The following is a 22,373-nucleotide window of genomic DNA, read 5'->3' as shown; positions in this document are numbered from 1 at the left end:
AAGAATCTCTGAACGATGAAACCTGTGCTCCAAGAGCCCATGAGGGGCCAAGGGGCCCTGGCGTTCAGACTAACAGCGCATTTAAGAATCAATGTGGTCCCTTTAAGGATCCGCCCACCATGACTAAAGAGACCATGGAAAGAAAAAAAGACAATATCAAAGAGAAAGAGAAAGGTTTTTTCCCCCCCAGGTATCCTGTCCAGGAAAGTGTTTGTGTTCCTTGAATTTGCATACAAGTGATATGATAATATTATAGTATGGTAATAAAAAACCTTTTTTGTGTATAACTTTTGTTAAGCGAGGTCATCTTACAAGATTGCCTTCCTTTCAGTTAGATATAATATTCCTTTTTCTAGTAGCAAACAATAAGTGAGAATAGATCAGGAAGGCAACAAAAGAGACAAACACCTGGAAATATTATGTCATGAGAAAAGGGACAAATTAAAAATATTTGTACCACACAGACTCAGATCTGGATGAGCTGGTCTATTTCACCTCAGCAGTCAATGCTGCAGGACACATCTGAAATAGTCTGACTGCTGAGGTTAAAGAGTAGGTACGCAGGGAGTTACACATCTAGGCCTGGAGGTAACAGACAAGCTACACAGTTGCCCCAGCGAGGCAAAAATGGCACAGGAGGAAGCATGGAGACCCTTCTCTCCTGGCACTGCTGTTCAGGTACTAATCATGTGGCTTCAGGTAAAGCAAGTCAGGTCGGAAAGTGGGGTTGGGCCAAACATGTCTCATCCTTTGGCCCTAGTTGTCCCGTACGGGAAGAGTTCTCATAACCTCCTCTACAACTTTTGCAAATTCGTCACTATCTAGATTACCTGAGATATTGAAGCAAGTTTAAAAACTGAAAGGGCAAGGAAAAAATTCAAGTTGGCTAAAGAAGGGGCAATACCCCTGCAACGAGTATAAGTGGAGATCATTTCTTCAAGTGAAGGAATTCCTAGGGAAATGATATGGTATAATTAGAAAGTTGAGTTTGATATTCTACAGTTTTAAATGTCATTTGTACCAGTTGCATTTTCTTTTAATGATATAGAATACTGATGAAGTGAAAAGCAGATGGACCTCTCTTCTCATGTACCCAGATAATGACTAAATAATGTATTTGAATTGTTCAGGTTTTAGTTGGACTATAAGAAGAAGAAGAAGAGTTTGGATTTATATCCCCCCTTTCTCTCCTGTAGGAGACTCAAAGGGTCTTACAATCTCCTTGCCCTTCCCCCCTCACAACAAACACCCTGTAAGCCACAACACTGAAATCCAATGGCTCTTCTGATATTTCAGACCCCTTCCATTTTGATCTGGTTTCTACCAGCTTCTTTATTATCAAAAACTATAATATCCTATAATCTCACGATATCACATTTAAAGCTATGATTTCCTGGAACAAAATAAACTAAGTGATTCTGGCAGCTGAGCACGTCTGCTGGGCAATTTCTCAAGAGTAATCCTAGTCCAAACATACTGAAGTTGCACAATGTTTAGCATATTTACAGTAGAACTTGTCTGTCAGTCATTGGCTTATGAAAATTATCAGCGTTGTGAACAAACATCACATTTTAGGCAAAAAAAGCACATTTTGTTTTATAGACAGATGCATACCTGCAATATTGTTTAAATTCTGCATGTTCTTCATTTTCATATTTCTGAAGTCTTTGGGCCAAACGTAGAAAATAATAGAATAAGCAAAGTCTGCCATTGGATGCCCTGTGGTTGAAAGCTCCCAATCCAGCACAGCGATGACACGGGCCTTGAAACAGAGAAATAAAGAGCTATTTTTTAAAACGTTGATGAAAAACTGAAGATCAATGGCCCCCAGCCACTTCCACTGGTATCAGTTCATGATGGTGAGCAAGGACTAGGTCTATACAAAGCATGGGGTTCTCTGAGGACTTCCGTTCTGCATGTATCTCTGCTGAGCCTGGGCGGAGTTTTCCTAGACTGTGACAGAAGTTGAGGTAATCCATCTCTATGAAATGAGCACAATCTGTAATAATTTATATTATAGATTACCATCTATCCCGGCAAAAATGGCTCTTCCTCTCCATTTTATGGATGAATTGCCTCAGTCCTAGTAATACCATTGGGCTGGGCAGATGGGACATTTATTCTGATTCCTTTCCAACAACTCCTGCCTATTCTCAGCTAGTTCCCTGGTTTCTTCATGTTCAAAGGAGAGAACCTTTCTTTGGAATATCCCTGCTAGGGCAGTCCATGTGAGAGTTTGCCCCTGGAGGGGTTCTATGTGGTAGGAATTTTGATTTACAATTTCCCCAGGGTGTAATGAAAACGGCGATGCTTTTCTAATCCTCTCCTACCTCTCAGCTGGTCACTCCATATCCACTTCATATCTCCCAGCTGGTCACTTGTCTTTATACCCTGCAATGTGCAATAGTTATGGGACTCTGTCACTTGGCCATCTTTTCCTGTCATGAACCCACACCAATAACTGATGACATCACAGGTTGAACCCGAGCTGGATAAAGTCATCATCAGAAGTGTGATGAGTTGGCTATTGGGACATGGTTACAAGAGACCCCTGAAGATCTGGGTTAAACAAATTAATTTGTAAATGTATTCTGAATATTATGCTCATAAAAAACTTTGCATCTCAAGGCCTGCTGCAACTTCAGTGGAATAGAACATAAATATCTTGATAAAAACAGTATGCCTTTCTGTAAACAGTCTTGCAACGTTTATCCCCACCCCCCACCCCCGCGCTTGTAGCCTGGGACCTGAAATTTCATCTCTCAGTAACACTTAGCCACAGTAATCCTGGTTTGGCCAAGAATGCAATTTAGGCTTGCAAAGACATGGGAGCTTTTATCCTTCGAAACATGAAGGACATAAGCAGTTTATCTCTTTTTTCACAACAGGTGCAGTTATTATAAAGTAACCTCACTGTGTGAAGCCTCAGAACATTTTTGCTCTTGTTATAATGGGTGTGCCAACATGTGCTAGATGAAAGACCCCCCCCTCCCTCCCCTTCCTCCTCCCCTGCTGAACAGAAATCCACCTTTGCTGAGTTACCGGCAGGAGCCGGGCATTGACCGCTCAAAGAGAACTTGAAATTTAAGTTGAAAAAACCATGTGATGAAGTTATGGAACAGTCTAGCTTCCCTCAGAAACACTAGTTCAGATAAAACAGCAGTTTGAAACTTCTCTAATCCATGAAACTCCTCCAATTACAGGGAGCAGGAAAAAGGCATCTGATTGACAACACACACACACACACTCAAATCAATTGATCTGGAATGTGTGTTTGTTAAGTCCGCCCCTCCCCTCGGGCTCCAGTTCTGGATGCTGATGGATTTTTGACCGCTTTGAAATTGGCGGTATTGTGGTGGAGAGCTTATTTGCACATCTAGTCCTCAAGTTCAGCAGTGTTCTGCTGCAGCAGAAGGTCACTTTTCTGAAGTGCTCAGAAAGAAGCTACTTTTAGTATCAAAACCCATTACAAACATGCTACAAGCAAATTCAAAACTATTTGTGGAATACCTCTGTTGGATGAAAGATGATATTGTCTATTCTAAAGTCCCCATGAATCAAATATTCTTCATCGTCCCTGGCTGGCAGGTTATTCATTAACCATTCAGCTAAATCATTCATAGCTGGAATGTCCGTATGAGCAGCTGCTTGATACTGTTTTCTCCAAGTTGATACCTGAGAACAAACCCCAACAAATTACTCTGTAGAAACAAAATGCGTGATTGAGATCCAGCAATACAGAGTTCAGATGAAATATTGCCAAAGAAACCCAAAGCACAGCTTAGGTTCAGACAAGGAGCCTTTGCTAGCCCAGTGGGATTTCTGACGTCTTCCGTTCAAATTGCTGTCTTCTGTTAACACATCGCATACTACTTACATTTTTCAACACAGTTTGTAACTACAAGGAAGATGCTATGGAGAGAATCAAGTCTGAACTTGTCTTGTACTGGGCAAAGGGAAGTTGTTTAATGGTCTAGTATATCCTGCTCTATAAAATTAGAAATCCAATTCTTAGTAAGCTTCTGTGGAAACAAATCCCACTGACTGAATTATGCATGCTCCGCAAAAATGTTGTGAGTGCCAAAACAGATTCCCTCAAGCTCAGCTTTATGGTAATACACAGAACTGAAAGTGAAGTAGATAAAATAGATAAGTAGAAGAAAGCTCCTTCCCTACCAGTGGCGTAGCGCCAACAAGGCAGGAAAAGAGGTTGTGATGCCCCGGGCGCGCGCTGGTGCAGGGGCGTGGCCAGGGCGTGGAGGGGGCATTCCGCAGCAGGAGGTGCCACGGCAGGAGCACAGGGCGCGCGCATGCCCCGAGCGCAGTTCCCCCTCGCTCCGCCCCTGTTCCCTACCCATGCCCACTTATAACAGTCCAGTCTTACAAACTGCAAGCCCTATGCTGGTTCCACAATGGACTCTGATTCCAGTGTAGGCAGCAAAGCACAAAAGAGAGAACACGGCAGGCTAAGTTAGTGTATCGGTGTGTATTTGTGTGTGTCAAAGACTAAATGTAATATGAACACTGTGGCTCTCTGACTAGTATGCTTGGGACGGCAGTCCAAAGGTGCCGTTGGCTTGGCAAGAGAGTGAGATCAAAAACCGAGGCTGCCTCTCTTTCTTGTTCATTTACATTTGCTCATACATTCATTGTCTCTTGTCGAAATGATGCTTTTGGCACAGCTAGCCAGTTAAGAAATTTAAGGGAGGAAAAAATACCAAAAGATCAGCTTTCGCTTCAGCACTTCCAATCCAATTAATAAGTAACCAGGTAGCCGACTAAACAAAATGGGGGCTGAATTGCATTTGAACAATTTCATGATCAAATGAAATTATTCTCACAGTTGAATTTTAAACAGAGGTACCATAAAATTATCTTAAAGCATGGCATTCTTTGCAAACACATATGCAAATAATTCCAATGACATGTTAAAAAAATTACTGGATGGTTTATCTGAACAAATTGCAGCTGCAGAGCAAGCAACATTATTTTCCACAGTCATCCACTGATGCCTCGCACATGAAAGACCAAATTCATTTTCTGATAATTTGTTTCACCTTTTTTTCTCATTTGTTTCTGGTGCTATCTCTGACTTTATTGCTTAAAAGCAAAACATGGCAGAGAAAAATTATCTTTGACCCCGTTAAAAATGGTGAAGTGCAGCACAGAGCAAACATTTGCAAATAAAACATTTATAATCCTTACTGTTTGGACTTCAGTGGGAAAGTCCAAGGTTCAAATGCCTGATTACCCACAAAGCTCACTGGGTGATCTTTGAGAACAAATTCTCTCTCGGTTTACCTCAGAAGGTTGGGGTAAGGACTGTATGGGGGAGAGAATCCTGTGTGTGCAGCCTTAAGAAAACTAAAAGAAAGATGTGATAGATATTTACTTGCATCAAAAATCTGCCAATCATTTTTTGGAGGCCTTTACCTGTCTCTTACAGTAACCTGGTCCTCTTCCAAAGTCTTGGAGGCCCAGTGAGTTTATGCTGAATGAATGCAACCGGGCCAGAGTTTCTGCTGCAGCTATATATAGTGCTGATCTTTCAGCTGGGCTTACTCCAGGTAAAGCAAGGTTTCGGAAAATGCGGCCCTAAAAACAAATTAGTGTGATACTGTACATGTCATGCACAAGATCAGACAGTTTGATGGTGGTGTTCAGAGACTTACATATGCTGTTTCTCCCATCCCCAGCAGAATTTTCCACCTGCACAAGGCTGATTCACATCTCATGCTACAGCGTTGGGTGAGCAAAGTGAAGTGTGTACAAATCAGCGCTTCTGACAGAAATTCTTATGAGCCAGTCCAGTAATTACACAGCCTCCCCCTGCCTTTCAAAGGAAATGCCAACCAGGCTGAATCTAAACAATGGAATCTTGCACCTGGTTTTTGTATATGATGGGAAGAAAAAAAATCAGGGGTGACTATATTTCATGAACCATATGCCATAAAATTAGGCTTGGTGTGCAATCCAGAATATTTCTAACACATTTGTTAAAAAGTTAAGCACTGACAGTAGGTCCCAAAAAGCTACTTTATGCAGATTCAAGGACATGCTCAGTGGCATTTTGGATGGGAAGTGGGTAGGGGCACAGGTTCCTTCAGGTGCCAAAAGTGTCTTTCCTTGCTGCAGTTTCAGAAACACAAGTCCGACCCTCCCCACCACCCCACAGATGAAACATATGCAGAGATCTTTGAAACCTGATCTATTGCCAGTGAGACCTCATACCAGAATGCTGTGAATATTCTACAATGGAAATGCAAACCTGTACATGTTGCATCATGTAGAATTCTGCTCCAATTACAGAAGCATCACTGCAGTATAAAAGGGGTTCAGCAACTGGAAATCCAGCTGCAAACAAAGCTTTCTGGACCCGATATTCTCTGTCAATCTGAAAAGGATACGATAGGACATACAACAAGGTAAATATCAAGGACAACATGTGCTGAAAGTCACACTAAAATCAACAGTGCATAGTAGTGCAACTAGGTTCTTAGAATCCAGCAATTATAATTTACAATATTTTTAACATTTTTTCCCTTCATAGGCCCCAAAACAACTTAAAAAATAATCACAATCAATAAAAACATCCACATAAACCAGTCGTTAGCAAAAACAAAAAACCTGAATGAAAACCAAGCCCATCTACTCCCAAAAGCCCTTTTGTCCAGCTACACTTTGCAAAAATGAGTTTATCAGTGCATAGCAATGATGGAAATGGCAGGCAACTGCAATGCCTGATAACAAAATATCTGTAGGAAACTTAAGCAAATGGAAGACAGCACAGAGACAGCACACTGCAGCAGCAGAAAATGGCAAGCAACAGAGAAACAAAAGGGAGAACTTCAAAATCACACAGGAGAAATAAAACATTCCTGATCTCTGCACAGCAAGCAGGAAACGTTTTGGGGGGAAAGATCGCTACTTTAGTGGATCTAAACAAAACGTTCTGAGGGTGAAATAAAACTTTTCTAAAATGTTTTGGGCTATGAGCTGTGCAAAACTCTTGCAGGAAACATTTTATTTCCTTGCCTTAAAATGTTTTATTTGTGCTGTGTGGGAACAGCCATATGACTGTTATGTCAGGAATCATAAGGAATCAATCTTTCTCTTTAACCTCTAGCAAAATGAGATATGCCAATGCTGAGTTCAGCAATAGTTCCAAAGGAAAGCCAAAGTACAGTTACATTTCATTATGGATGAACTTTTCATTACACAGCTAGCTTTATCATACCTTGTGAGCTTGTGGTAGAAGGGGGCCATGAGGCTTTTTCCTAAGGACATAGGATCTAAGGCCTTTCCTCAAGTAAAAAGTTGGGTTGGACTGTCCAGAGCTAGGTAAGCAAAAACAAATATTATCGACAATGGACATTTTCAGCAAGAAAATGGCTCAATGGTTTAAGCATGCATTTAAATATCAACAGGTGTCAGAAAAATCAGTAAAGGTGCTCTTTTTCACTGGATCAAATCCACTTTCAGAAGAAAGGTTCAAACAGGTTACAATGAGGTTCTTTAGTAGTTGTACATAATTACAGTAAAAGCCAAAACACATTTATCAGTGTGCTCTACAGTAGTCTCTTCAAGCCACCAGAAAACTGTACATGAAGTGCTGTTTCCAGACTTGAACCATGTGATTTTTCAAAGTCAAACTCTTTCTCTCTATGGCGGATTCTGCATGCGCCAAAAACAGCGGTGTGAAAACAGTGTGAAAATGGTGTGAAAACAGTGTAAACCCTTTTACAAGGCTGATTCCGCATGGGCCAAAAACAGTGGTGTGAAAACAGTGTGAAAGCAGTATAAACCCTTTTACACCATTTTAAACTCTTTTACACCATTTTCACACTGTTTTCAAACTGCTGTTTTTGGCCCATGCGGAATCAGCCCAACATTTAAAACCCTTTTACACCGTTTTCACACCGCTGTTTTTGGCCCATGCGGAATCTGCCTATGTCAGATCTGCACTGTGACTGACAAGAATTCCATTTCAGATTGTGGGATTTTGGCTCTCCATGGAGCTGCCATGTCCTTGCAGAGGAATTCAGGAGTTGCTTCTACTTAGTTGATGTAACCAGTATCAGCCATCAGCGGGTGGCGCTTCCAGAAGACTGAATTATTTTCCTCCACCTCCCTGCTCCGTACATCAAAGACTGAGGCATCGTAAAAACCACCATGGATGCTGGTATACTTCGTTTCACATAAAGATGTTAATTTGGTCAATTGAGGTACAGAGTGTCAAAGACCCATCCAGGTCTTTGGGGAGGTAGCAACGACAAGTCCTGGCTTCTGAACCAGCACTCGAAACACAAAACAGCATTTTAAAAATTTTGTTTATTAAAAGAAAAGTTGTAAAATAAAATATTTTAAAATGTGAAGTGAATACAAAATAATAATGTGCATTTCAGATTCACAACAAAACAATAAAGTACACGAATACAAAATAATAATGTGCATTTCAGATACACAACAAAACAATAAAGTACACTTACTAAAAAGAAATACTTGCTGGAAAATATAATAGACATTCACAGTACATGAGCAAAGTTCTCCAAGCAAAGTAGAGACAAAATAGACAGAAAGCAAAGGAAAGATGGCTGCTAACTCTGATGAGATTAATTTATTGCATAATCTGGCCACACCAAATAATTACCAATTCTCCAATCAGGTATCAAGTCAGTGAAAACTCTTTGGAAGGTGAGCCAGTTACCCCGCCCTTTTGAAACTTTCAATTAAGGCTTTAGCTGATTGGCTGGATCCAGCAGAACACAACAAAGGTGATTCCATGCCTCCAGTGAGAAATTTTACCTTGGTGGATGCCGTATGGGTCTGCAACCTGTGGCTCTCCAGAAGTTCATGACTACAATTCCCATCAGCCCCTGTCAGCATGGCCAAGTGACAGGGCTGATGGGAATGGTAGTCCATGAACATCTGGAGAGCTGAAGGTTCAGACCCCTGGATGGCCTATCTGTTAATTGCAAACACCTGCTTCTAAGCTATGTGAAAAACAAGGAGAGACAGAAAACAAGATTTTTAGTAAGCTTTTCCAATAATCAAAATTCTCTTTGGACATACCAATATAGAAGCAAAACGGTTATTCTCTTCACACAAGATTGAGAAAATTGTATGCTTCTGCATTAGAATATAGTCCCAAAGGGATACAAGAATTATCATTCATTTTTATGAGAAAACCATTATTTTGTGAAATACTGAACATGGTACTTTGATACAAGAGCATTTATGACAAAATGTATTTTTACTTTCAAATGGATGAGGGGAACAGGGCGAGGTAGGTACTAGGACCCAGACAGAGCATTCTACAACAAAGAAGGTCCAGCATGCTCTGTTCTGTGGTGAAGGAATATACAATCTACTAACATCTTTATGTGAAGCAGAATAGGAACAAACAAACATGGGAACAAATAAACTATGCTTGGCCAAACTTTAATGCAGGAGAGATAGTGAGAAGGCTCATGCAGGAAGAGGTAGAACTTCAGGTATGTGGGTTTGAAAGATAAAGTACAAACACCATGAATTTAACATAAATGTATTAACAGCTGATGAAAAGATCTTAACTTGAACTAATAGCAGCCCAGGGGCTTGTGAGAATATTATACCTTGCAAAAAACAAATCATTCCCTAACATACAAAACGGAAGGATATTTGAGTCTTGTAGCACCTTAAAGATCAGCAACTTTTTTCACATTATAAGTTTTCATGAGTCAACGATCACTTTGTCAGGGTAGGCAAACACACCTGTGACAAAGCATTAATTCTGCAACTACAGTGGGATCCAAACTGTATGCTCTTTTCCACTCTTTCTCCCACAAATGCTGTGAGTTTGACGAAGTACAACCAACTGTTGTCTGATCCGGCACAGACAGTTGCTAAGAGCAGATGAAAGTACGGCAAAACTTTGCAACAGTTAAAGCACCGCTCGGCCATCTAACTTCAGTGAATCGTCTGTGATCCCTGCATGGTCGTTGCCCACACAACTATGTTCAAGGCTGCCCTTCTGAAGGGGGGGGGGGGTTGTTACCTGTATTGCCTGACAAGCAAAGCTCCAGGTGGCTGCAGAGGAAAGCCTGGCAAGTGCTGGCAAAGATATTCCTCCAAGGCTCCTTGGTCAAATCTGTGCCGCTCCCTCACTTCGGTGGTGTCCGGCTCCGCTGCCATTTCCAATTTTCCGTCGCTGAGTAAAAGCCACCTTCGGCCTACCACCACCAGACTAGCAGGAGCGCACCTGGGGGAAGGCAGAAGCAAAGAGGCTCATCTGCACGGAGATTCTCCTTCAGTGGGGCTCTGTCATCCAGGCTGGTTAGGTCACGCCTCCAACTGTTCAGGCAGGGCTGTGCAAATTTTTTTTTTGCTCCTTTCCTCAACTATAACTCCTCTTCTCAACACCCTTCCAGGTGTTAGCCCTGCTGTTCGGTCAGGTCACTATCTGAAGCAGAACTATTTGTTACCGAGTGACTGATTTAGGCCTTACCAAGGCCTTCCAAATCCAGCTCATCTTCATCTTCCTCCATGACGGCCTCCCCGAGGTTGCCATCTGGAAAGAAAGGCAAGGAGTAGAAGAAATCTTCAAAGGAAAAGTCCCTCAGGCTTTAAGGAGACAACCCACACCTGGTGTCTCCCTAATGGGACTAGGACAAGTCACTCCTGCTCTGTGGAGCAAAACCGAGCTTCCCCTTTTCCCCCTGCTCCGCTCCAACAAGGCAACAACATGCTCAAGTCCTTTTCTGGAGCTCAAGCCCACTTTTCCCCAAGAGGCCCTGCAAGAGGGGGGGGGACCGATTTACATCGGCTGCATCTGAAAATGCAGCAAATGCCCTCCTCCCTGCATCGGGCACGGTGGCGCAGCAGAAGGAAGGCGGAATGCCTGCTGTCTTTGCAAACGCCCAAAGACCTCCCCCACATTAGAAACGCCAGCGCAACCCAAAAGAGGACGAGGAGCAGGCAAATCAGAAAGGGGCAGCCGTCTTTCCTCTTCTGATCCTTCAATCGATAGGGAGGTATCAGGTTCAGAGAACTCCACCCATTCCCCTCGAGTTATAAAAAGCGCTAAAAAAAGCTGCACCATTTAGAGCGCTTTGAAATGCAGAGGGGTTTAGAAGATTCCTGATCTGTCACAGACAAGGAGGAGCGGGAGTGGGCAGGGAATCTCCAGACTGCTTGTGAGGGAGCATTGTCAAAGATTCCTTGCAAAAGTGGTTAGTACCAGTATGGGCTGATGACTTTTTGCAGGAGCAGGAGATGGACTCTTTGGCACTCAGCAGAACCGTATTAAAAATGCAAAGAGGGTCCCAGTATGTAGCAGATGCATCCTTAGATGCACTCCAATTCTCTGCTAGGGCCCAGGCAGCCACAGGACTGGTATGTAGAAATTTGTGGTTAAAGAATTGCAAAGCTGATTCTTCAACAAAAGCCAGTCTGTCCACTGAGTGTTTCACTGGCAGGCTGTTCTTCGGGGACTTGGCTCTGGAGAAGGTGTTAGCTGAGTCAAAAGGGAAAAAGAAAGCGATACCCTCATCACTGGCTCCAACATCAAAAGACGAGATCCAAAAAGCCAAGCAGTTTGGTTCCTTTCATCCTTTTCGGTCCGCCTTCAAGCAGAAGGACCAGAGAGGACTCTAGTCTCCTCGCAATTCAACAAGGTGACCTCCTAGCCTCCCTGGAATTGACGGAGGCCTGTTTTTCCAACATGGATGTCTTTGCGCCCGGAACTTTGGTCGTTGGCGCGGGGTTGCAGCAGGGGACGGCTTTTGCTGCAGCTCCAGGAAGTGCTTCTAGTGAGGACGTGTCTGTGCCGGGCTGAGCTGCTGCTGCTGCTGGGCTCCGGTGAGTGGCCAGTCCTTCCAGCTGTTGGGATCGCTGGCATTTTCGGAGCCAGCCATGGCTGACTCGACTGGGGTGTTGGAGCAGCTGCAGAGGCGCATTCGAGAGCTGGAGGAAAAGCTGGCCCGGGAGACGGGCGGCGGGCAGACCCATCGGGTGCGGATCGAGAGGATGAGCCCGGAGGTGACGGACTCCAACCCATACAGGTGAGTCGGATCTCCCAAGGCCGTATTTGAGAGAGCAGAGCGGGGGTGGCGGGTCCTGGTCAGACCGCTGTGTATGAAGAAGTGTGTTTTGTGGGTCGTTTTTGCCCGTTGCCCACTATTTTGGGAGTTGAAGCGGTGGTTGGTGATGTAGCTTAATTGAAGTGTTCAGCAAGATTTTTTTGCACGAGACGGTATCTCTTCTCCCCCTCCATCGTTTGATATCTTCTGTTCCATTAAATCCTCATTTAAAAATCATAGCGGATTGATCCCTCACCCGCCTATTTAGACCGTTTATATGCTGTCTCTTTACTACAGAGACTCACTTGAAGCATCTCGAAAAGTAAAAATAGTACAATAAAAATATGAAAGTTGTTAATATTCAATCAAAAAGTTTTTTTAAGCCCCACAGGTGAGGGGCATAAAAAGAGCATTGAAATGTTTGATGGCATAAACTGCTATCTGCAATAGCTCTCATGAGATTAGGAGCCCTGTAAGAAGAATCTCTCAGTTTAAAAAGGGGGGCATGGCAGATGGCACCAAAAGATAGGCACCTGTTGAGTCTCTGGTACAAGATGGGTTATGATTTTGCACAACATGGCCAATGTAAATGGAAAATAGTAATACCTTAATACTGTTTGGTATTGACTCTTAGGAACACATTAGATCATAATTGTGTGTTTTTTTCAGAATTTTGATGCACGTACAGATCATATGTCAAATCCTGTTTCACAGTGTCAATGTGAAATGTCAATGCCCATTAAATTGCTCCACTGCAGGCATAGGCTCCTTCTCCATCCATGATCATTATGCCTTACTTTCACTACTGTTTGAGGGAATTGCCAACATTCACACCTCAACTTCCAAAGGCCTCCCAAAGCCAACAGCTAGGTATACCAACCCCCTTGCAGGCATCCCTCAGAGTTTTCCAGCCATGGCCTAAGCCAGAAAAGATGCCACGTGACATGGGGCATCATATCAGTAGAAAACCTGGATGTGACATAAATTTGCAGGGCAGTGCTCTGGTTGTCTTTAAAAAAATTCATATGTGGGATCACCAGATGTTATTTCTAGGCCAGGCCTTTCCCTCTGCTGCTTAGAGGACAAAGGAAGAGCCAACTATTGGAAGGTGCTCCACCAGACACGGGCAAATGGTCTCCCTACTACAAACCATTCACGGTTATATTGAATATGTATTTCACTGAAGATTTTAGACTACAAACAATGAAATTGCCATTGTGGTTTTGAAATGTGTTGGTATCTTAAAATGAAATAGGAGAGTTTGGACCCCTAAAAGACTAACAGTGCAAATAATAGTGTTAACAATAGTACCTCAAAAAAGTGGGATGTGTTAAAGACACCCAATAATATTTATTTAGAAATAAATATATGGAAATATGATACTTTTATTAACTCTTTACCATCCAAAATGTTATCCAGAATATGCCTCTCTTTTTTTAAGCATTTATTTATTTTATTAATTGGATTTCTTATACTACCCACTATAGGTTTCAGGTTCTCCAAATTCCCAGTTTTTGAAACTTAAAAAATGATTGTCTAACTACATTTGTTGTAGATATGCTTTTCCCCTTATATCTCTGCAATGAAAAGACCTGCAGACCTACTTTTTATACATGAAAGCTGGAAATTCTGAGAACCTGTAAGATACATTTTAGAATGATATAACAGGGTTAATTTGCTGATAAAATGGTGTGTGACTGTGTAAGGAGGGAACTATTGATGTCACTGCCAACATTATTTATTTCTCTCTTAAGACTATAGGATGCCTCTCCTACACTGGTTCCCTACCATGTTTGCCATCTTGTTCCTCTAAGCCAGGGGTCTGCAACCTGCGACTCTCCAGATGTTCATGGACTACAAATCCTATCAGTCCCTGCCAGCATGGCCAATTGCCCATGCTGATAGGGGCTGATGGGAATTGTAGTCCGTGAACATCTAGAGAGCCGCAAGTTGCAGATCCCTGCTCTAAGCACATCATAACTCAGGGAACCTTTAAAACTCTCAGTAACTTAGAAACAGGTCGGATAGGGTGGCCGAAACAACCACGGGAAAAGGCTCCTCCTCCACCACTAGCCCATGCTTCTTCCAATATAGTAAACTGCTACATTGAATCGGTAATTCACTGAAGATTTTAGATTACAATGAAATTGCCATTTTTGTTATGAAATAGCTGCATCAGGTGAATAACTGGACACATTCCTTCCTTGACAAAATGTGTGTCTTTTCTTCCGCTCTAGTCGCCTCATGGCACTCAAAAGAATGGGAATTGTGAAGGATTATGAGGTAGGTTAATGTTTCTTGTAGCGGATTGCCTTAATTATTTAACTGGACAGAACAACAGCAAAAGAAGTTACTGATTATGGGCATTGGTTTATTGTTGCAGAAAATCCGTACCTTTGCAGTAGCAATTGTAGGCGTGGGTGGAGTTGGCAGCGTGACAGCTGAAATGCTGACAAGATGTGGCATTGGTAAGGTAATATGCATTTCTTCATTATAACAATAGTCCTACAGAAATTAGAAGTTCTGAGATGAATGGTGGGAAATGTTGGGTTTCCATTTGTCAGCTGAACATGTCCTGGGTCACTACTGTAGTGTATGAATGGCAAGAATTCACTGATGGTGGGCTGATGTTCTTTAGTATTTGATTACAAAGTGTTTCAGAACATGACTTTCCCATTTCAGAATACAAATATATAAATATATACAAATACATACATATATACACAATATATACATATATTTGGGTGTAGGAAATCCAGATTCAACTCTGGTGAGAAATTTAGCTGTGGATTTGACTAGCCCAGGGGTGGCCAACCTATGGTGCTCCATATGTTCATGGACTACAATTCCCATCAACCCCTGCCAGCATGGCCAATTGCCCATGCTGGCAGGGCCTGATGGGAATTGTAGTCCATGAACATATGGCGCGCCATAGCTTCACCACTTCTAGACTAGCCAATCCCTTTAATCCTACCCTACCTCACAGGATTGTTGCGAAGGTTAAATAAAGCAAATCCTCAGTCTTAGAAGAAGGGCAGTTTCTGAGACTGAGAATTTACTTTATCTAACCTTCACGACAATCTTGTGAGGTAAAGTACGAAAGATTGAAGCAATCAGTTCTACTCAACACTGGAGATCGAACAATAGCCCTTTCACAGGAATTAGCCTAAGACCATTGGAAAACGATCTTTTTATATTTTATATATACCAATTTTATGGTTGGGAGTCACCACAATATGAGGAACTGTATTAAAGGGTCGCGGCATTAGGAAGGTTGAGAATCACTGGATTAGAGGGACAGGCTAGTCAAATCCAAAGCTAAATTTCTCACCACAGTTGAATCTGGATTTCCTACATACAAATCCAATAAACTTAGCGTTATTCTACACAGATTCACTCATATTACCATGTTGGTTAAAGGGACATTTGTGCATGATATAGTCTTACAGGAAGCATTCCAATATATCACTTGTTTCACAGGTATTTATTGCTTATTGTTCATACTGAAATATTGCACATTGGACTGTGGAATCTGTGCAGATGTTGGTATTGGCGTTGTGGTTAGGTGTGAAACTTGTGTTATTTCCAAGTTCCAGTGTCATGGCTGCTGCAAATTTCCCCTTGCGGCTTCTTCTGTCTGCCATAAATGTAGCTCACATTCATGGCCCAATATGCTGTTAACATTGCCACTTATGAAAACTGCACAGTTCATTGCCATTCTCCTTCTTGAAGACATTTATATAGTTGGGGTAAAATTTGGAAGAGAACAGGAGACCTAGATAGGAAAGGTTCTTTGGGCTGGATCTACCATGCACCTTCTAATGAGATCATCTCTTTTTTGCCTCAGTGGTAAAGCTTCATTGTGATTGTTTTAGGAAAGGTCAAAGCATGCGCGAGACAGTTTGTGTAAAAAGTCTGCAGAATCACAGAGCTTAGCTAATGTTTGTTATAATAGGGCCAGATTGCAGGCCGTTCATGTGTTATTGCTATCTTTCTTCCAGCTGCTCCTGTTTGATTATGATAAGGTGGAGTTGGCAAATATGAACAGGCTCTTTTTCCAACCCCATCAAGCAGGGCTAAGTAAAGTAAAAGCGGCAGAGCACACCTTGAGGTATGTGGTGGGCATCTGTGTGCCATGCAAGATGACCCTCAAATGTGTGGATTTTTTGAATAGCTTAAAAATAATTTTTCTGTCTTGTACATTTCATGCAGCCCAATGTTATGCATGTTTTCTTAGTTCCAGTGAATTCATTGGGACTTACTCTCCATTAACACTGTATGAGGTTATAGTCTTAGGAAGCATTCCTAAGCAGATGTACTCAGATGTAAAGTCACTGTAGCTTATTCCATGGAAAGTGTCCTTAGGACTGGAGTCCTGAAATGTTAGCACTTGAAAGCTCTGTCATCTTACTGCTATGAACAAGTGTTTTTTGTGTCTTTCAGGAGCATCAATCCTGATGTCCAGTTTGAAGTACACAACTACAATATCACAACGGTGGACAATTTTCAACACTTTATGGATAGGATAAGGTAGATATCTCTTGGGGGGTGGTAGTGGTGGTCAAGATTTGTTTACCTTCCTTCCCTCAAAAATGGGGGGAAGATATCTTATAGGATGCTTAGAGTGCCACGCTTCTTGCTTACTGTTAACTGCATGTGCATTTCTATATATTCTATATTGTTCTATATTAATGTTTGTTTTTATCTGCAGCAATGGTGGATTAGAAGATGGAAAACCTGTTGATCTTGTATTGAGCTGTGTAGATAATTTTGAAGCTCGCATGGCGATTAATGCAGTACGTATAGAATCCAAACTGTATGTATTTGTCTTTCTCTTCGTTTTGGTTGATTCTGTGTCCGACAGCAATCTGCTATAGATCTCGTGCTTTATTTGTTGTAGTAGCATATGAGTGGCACACCTGGTGTAACAGCTCAGTATACCTTCAGTCTTTGTTCATTTCAGTGGTATTATTAGCGTGCTCACTAGCAGAAAATAAGTGCTGTGGATCATGTGAATATTCAAGGCAAAAAAGACCAAAATATTTAGAATCAAGTGACATTTGATTGATGACAGTTCTGTAATTAGGTTTGTCCAAATAGGGTTTGAGGCATCACATTTGCATACGAAATCTGTGGTTCAGTGGTAGAACATTTGCTTGACCTGAAGAAGGACCATGGCATTCCCAGGTACAAGGCTCAAGTGATGGGAAAGACCTCTCTATCTGAGCCCTGTAGAGTCACTATGAGTCTGAATAGACAACACTGGTCCTAATAGACCTCTGTTCTAATTCAATAGAAGGCTGCTTTATGTGTTTATGAATGAAATGTTTAATGTTCTGTCTGTAGTACTGGATAAAGTTAGGTTAGTTCTGAAATCTGGCACAAGGTTAAGTGAAGGAGACAGCATTATATATTTTCTTGTTGTTTTTGTCACATAACCTGTTCACACTTTGTAGTGAAACACATTTCTGGTATAAGTGTGTTGTTGTTTTTTTCTTCTTGGTAAGGCCTGTAATGAACTTGGACAAATATGGATGGAATCCGGAGTGAGTGAAAATGCAGTCTCCGGTCATATCCAGCTGATCATACCTGGTGAATCTGCTTGTTTTGCGGTATGTAACATTCCAGTCAGCTGGTATCCTAGTATGTCATCCCCTTAGAGAGAGTGTGGGGCAAAGGTCATTGGAGGCCAAGGCTGTTTCAGTTTGGCCATTCTTTATTGCCATTATCTTTTCTGTGAATCCTATTTATCTTCCTCTGATGTTACTTAAAAAAACCCTCTTTCTGGCAGTGTGCACCTCCGCTTGTCGTAGCAGCAAACATCGATGAGAAGACGCTAAAACGGGAGGGAGTTTGTGCTGCCAGCCTTCCGACCACTATGGGAGTGGTTGCAGGCCTTCTTGTACAAAACGTACTTAAGTAAGTGACCAAATATGTGATGCTTCAGTGATGTAAAAGAGGCGGTGCTTGGTTCATTACAATGGGCAAGGTTGTAAGTCCCATGTCATGGGTCTTCAATGTGACAAACATTTCTTATTTCTTGTTCCTCTCGTATTTTCTCAGATACTTGTTAAATTTTGGCAGTGTGAGCTTTTACCTTGGCTACAATGCGATGCAGGATTTTTTCCCCACCATGACAATGAAGCCAAATCCACAGTGTGATGACCGAAACTGCAGAAAGCAGCAAGAAGAGTACAAGGTAAAAAAGGGGGGGTTGTTTGTTTTGTTTTAAAGCCACAAAAATCCTAGACTTCAGTGCTCTTCAGAGGAGTTGGTCATTTTGTTTGACATCTGGTAGAACATTTACCACGGTTCGACAGTCCTTTAATGAGAGCAGTGATTGCAGAAATCTCTTTCTAGAAAAAAGCAGCAGCAAGACCAAAAGAAGACATCTTTGTAGAAGAAGAAGAAGAAATAATACATGAAGAGAATGACTGGGGTAGGTTAAAATGTAGTAATGGTTTCAAGATGGCTGAAATTACTTTAAAAAAACCTCTGAATCCTCTTAAACTGCCTAATAGTGTGATGGATTTCTTTACTTAAAAGCCAAGGGGTTCAACTGAGTTTTTGTGAAGGAAGTAAATAGGCTAGAAGTCGGGGAGCAGGCAGATGTGGCGGGGGGAGGACGCTATCCCAGTCTTTCACTGAAGAGGTGTGCATCTGTCCTCATTTTGAGTCTCACTATCATTATTGCAGTCCCACATAGAAATTATTTACTTCTCCGAGTGATTGAAAATTGGGAGAGGCGCACATAGAGTATAGATCCTCTTAGCCACCTTCTTCCCTGTGATTATGTAATAAAAACTTCCATGGTGGGGAAGGGCAAATGTAGTTTCTGTTTACTGTATACTAAAAGATGCAAACCAAATCAGATGAACTTGTCCCAATACATATAGGCCCCAGTTTGGACCATTCACTGTTGGGGGTAAGGAGAGAGGATAAATATTTTGACCACACTCTACACTTACTTACTTAGAATAAAACCTCTCTTCTCTCACACATTGAGTGTCCCTAAGTACACTGTTCTGTCCACAGGTGCAAAGGAGAAAAAGTAAAGGGGTGCACTTCTAAGCAGGGAATAATTTTCATTGCCCCCACTGTCACTTCCTAGCATGGAGGGAGACTTGGCATGCTGGCATTGCTTGAAATAGGTAATGCTAGTGAACCACACCTCCATAAGGTAAAGTTCAGTAGGGATGCATTTACACACAGTTCCTTGCAGTGTGGATTACCTGTCGTGGGAAAGTTCTTTAAGGAAGCAAAGCGCAATATCTAAATTTGTCATGAGACTTACTTGCAGAGAATGTGTGAGAAGGGATCTCATCGATTTCCCGTTGCATTCATACAATTTTATTCTTATTGTTGGGGGATCACACAGGCATTGAGTTGGTCTCGGAGGTTTCAGAAGAAGAGATGAAAGCTGCTTCTGGTTCAGCTCTTGATCTTCCGGAAGGAATCATGCCAGCGTACACGATACCAGACAAGGTGACTGACGTTCCTTTCATCCAGCTCTTCCAAATAAAACAGGCAGTTAAAAAAAAGCAATCTTCCATTTCTCTTTGGAATGAGGTTTTATTAGCCATTGCTATGCAGATGTGGAATAGCACATTTATATATACGGGTTTCTAGTCCACATTTAGTTTCACAAGTGTTTATACCAGTTAAGCTGCTCAGACCGATAGAAGGATAAGCACTATCTTGCACCATCTTGTAACCAGCCAGAAGGGGAAACCTGTACTTCTTTCCAATCCTGCCAGAACCAGTGCTTCACCTTTTATCTTCAAGTCAGGCTAGCACCAAAAGGCATTCTGTCACTTACTTAGGTGAATTTTGCTGCACGCGAAAGCAGGTTGGTATCTGTTAACTCTCTAGTCTTAAGTGGCATTTTACTAGTTGAATATGGAGGGTGGGATAAGCAAGAGGAACAACTAAAGGGTAAAGATAAACCTTTTTTTACAAGGGGGTAAATCTCTTTTTTATGTCATTTAACAGGAAGAGAAATCTATAGATGAAGCACCTGTTACAGAGTCAGAGGAAAGTCTAGAAGAACTGATGGCTAAGATGAAGAGCTTGTAATACAAATGATTCTTCAAACATTAGCTGCTCACATCATGAAGATGATTTTTGTAACCTACTTGCTCTTACACTGTGAAAGGTGGTATTTGATCATGTACTTACTAATTAAATAATTTAAAATAGTTGCAGGCTTTGACTTCCAAGAAGATATGAGGGTCCACATTTCCAATGAAACGTAAGAGGACAAGAAGACCAATTGTGGCATAAAATGTAGGGTGCCAGCAGCCTTTTTAGACCTGTTTAAGGATGGATAAATTTACTGGTGGTAAACATTTGTCTAGTGCTATCAAATTAAAATGTTAGAATTTTAAAAGAGCATTCATTCAGCTAAGCTTCTGTTTCAGAAAATGAAATTCTTCAATGTTTGTTCTAGCCCTTAATACTTCTAAAGTGCCATTATTATCACTTCAAGTGTGTCACACTTGTCTGTTACTCATTCATACAACAGTCCGGGTATACTTTGGCAGTATTTAGCTCACCTCTGCATATTTTATGGACCCCTATGTGTTTCCTGATTTGGGAATCAAAATGATCTTGATATAGTTTGAGGTGAGTTGAAAAACTGTTGAAGGTGGAACATACTGCTAGCCTTAGCTGAGCAGCAACAAAAAACATCTCTATGGCAGCTCAACAGAGCAGAAGAAAAATGTGGGGGTGCTAACAGGTTCAGTTATCTGTTTGAAGACTTGTATCTGAACAATTGCATTCCCATCTCTGTGTTGTAACAATGATTTAACTCAACTGCTGTTGTTCACGTACCTGTCATGCTTAACTAGACACTATCACATGAGAGGCTCTGAAAAGTTACTTTGAAATGAGCAGTGTCCAATGACACCCTAAGCATGGAGCAGTTTAGTCTCATTTGATATTTAAAGAGAGGCAAAAAGAAAGAACAACAGCCTTTTCCGCACATGCAGAATAATCCACATTCAGTCCACTTTCACAATTGTTTGAAAGTAGATTTTGCTATTCCACACAGTAAAATCCAGCTTCAAAATGGATTGAAAGTGGATTGAGAGTGCATTATTCTGCATGTGCAGATATTTGCTGGGTTTTGATGGATGGAAAATTGATGGATGGAAAATGATACTGACGCTCAGAACTAGATAGTCCTGAGCTCTAAATTAAAGTGGTCTTTGGCAAATTGCATATGAAAGCATTTGGAGCGGAAGGGGCCTTAGAGACAGCAAGGCCCTTAAAAAGGTGGTTTGATGCTACAAATTACTCCCTGTGCGCACAGATTATTTCTGCTTTATTTTAAACAGCTTTTCTTACTTTAATAATATTTATTGATATGTTTTAGGTACATTGTTAAATTTGATACGACCTCAAACAGAGAAGCGTGCTTAGAATTAACGGTATTAAGTACACTTAACAGTTTTGAATTGTGATAACTTTTTAGACACTTCTAATAAACTACAGCTTGGTTGACTGGAAGGATGTTTTTATAGCTGTTTGCAGACATTTGCTGGGTTTTGATGGATGGAAAATTGATGGATGGAAAATGATACTGACGCTCAGAACTAGATAGTCCTGAGCTCTAAATCAAAGTGGTCTTTGGCGAATTGCATATGAAAGCATTTGGAGCACTACAAGGTTAGCTGAAGCCAAAGAGGCTTCTACAAAAAGAACTTTCGAATGTTGATAGTGAACGGTCTCGAGTTATATTGTGACTTAAATTCAGCATTCCTTATATGCTCTGCACTTACTATTGCAGTACATTGTGAGTTTAAATGGGATAACCATTTTGCTTGGAAGTAAATTATTAACTGGGGAGTTCTATGGCAGCTAACTAGCTTTTCCGTGGCCAATACTTTTACAAAATGCAAGGGTTTGCTAAATGTATTTACAACCTGGAGTGAAGACGTTAAAAAACCTCTATCATTGTAGTGTTTACTTTTGTTCTGAATCTGGATCATCTTGCTGATGTGTGTGGTTTTTTTGTACAAACTCTTCTCTGCTTGTGTTTGGAAAAGTAAGCAAATACACATTAAAGAAACAAAATGAAGCTATGTGCAATAGTATTCTATGAAGTGGTTTGCTTCTGAATGACCAGTCTCACACCTGCTAAAGGGCTGCTTCATCACCAGTACCTAAAGACATAGCAATAATGTAGGCTTACTAGCTTTATTTAACTATCAATCAGAAGTTAACTGGGGCTGCTTTCTCTAGGATTTGTTTCCTAGCAGACAACTGTAAAGAGGGCAGTCTATCAGTTCTAATTTCATGCGGTGGTTT

The 22,373-nt window shown here is 41.4% G+C and overlaps 2 protein-coding genes across 4 annotated transcripts in view; one reads left to right on the top strand and one right to left on the bottom strand.

The window, feature by feature from the left end:
- The window catches only part of ACAD11 (acyl-CoA dehydrogenase family member 11), a 34,936-nt gene extending 23,236 nt beyond the window's left edge, over positions 1 to 11,700 (bottom strand). Inside the window, exons 1-9 of one of the 2 annotated variants that reach the window (XM_048510795.1) lie at positions 11,525 to 11,700; positions 10,487 to 10,549; positions 10,037 to 10,240; positions 7,238 to 7,337; positions 6,269 to 6,394; positions 5,434 to 5,595; positions 3,511 to 3,675; positions 1,615 to 1,762; positions 831 to 952 (exon numbers count right to left, since the gene is read on the bottom strand). In XM_048510795.1, coding sequence (XP_048366752.1) covers positions 831 to 952; positions 1,615 to 1,762; positions 3,511 to 3,675; positions 5,434 to 5,595; positions 6,269 to 6,394; positions 7,238 to 7,337; positions 10,037 to 10,173 — 960 coding nt within the window. In that variant the 5' untranslated portion in view covers positions 10,174 to 10,240; positions 10,487 to 10,549; positions 11,525 to 11,700. Of the gene's footprint in view, positions 1 to 830; positions 953 to 1,614; positions 1,763 to 3,510; positions 3,676 to 5,433; positions 5,596 to 6,268; positions 6,395 to 7,237; positions 7,338 to 10,036; positions 10,550 to 11,524 lie in introns of both variants that reach the window. The other variant, XM_048510794.1, reaches the window with a different exon arrangement.
- A 64-nt stretch (positions 11,701 to 11,764) lies between these two features.
- UBA5 (ubiquitin like modifier activating enzyme 5) lies at positions 11,765 to 22,143 on the top strand. Of its 2 annotated transcripts, XM_048510796.1 has the most exons (12): positions 11,765 to 12,041; positions 14,297 to 14,342; positions 14,443 to 14,532; positions 16,061 to 16,170; positions 16,503 to 16,589; positions 16,771 to 16,855; positions 17,567 to 17,671; positions 17,851 to 17,978; positions 18,123 to 18,258; positions 18,420 to 18,498; positions 19,438 to 19,544; positions 20,052 to 22,143. In XM_048510796.1, exons 1-12 carry the CDS (start codon positions 11,893 to 11,895, stop codon positions 20,133 to 20,135), a joined length of 1,206 nt encoding a protein of 401 aa, XP_048366753.1. In that variant the 5' UTR covers positions 11,765 to 11,892; the 3' UTR covers positions 20,136 to 22,143. The 2 variants fall into 2 exon arrangements, with proteins under 2 accessions (XP_048366753.1, XP_048366754.1); XM_048510797.1 differs by lacking the exon at positions 11,765 to 12,041 and having other exon boundaries at positions 14,296 to 14,342; positions 14,443 to 14,527.
- Positions 22,144 to 22,373: the final 230 nt, after the last annotated feature.

The sequence above is a fragment of the Sphaerodactylus townsendi genome, linkage group LG11 (genome assembly GCF_021028975.2).
Source record: "Sphaerodactylus townsendi isolate TG3544 linkage group LG11, MPM_Stown_v2.3, whole genome shotgun sequence".
Classification (NCBI taxonomy): domain Eukaryota; kingdom Metazoa; phylum Chordata; class Lepidosauria; order Squamata; family Sphaerodactylidae; genus Sphaerodactylus; species Sphaerodactylus townsendi.
Note: the sequence above shows the minus strand (reverse complement) of the source record. Positions and strands in the feature narration are given on the sequence as shown.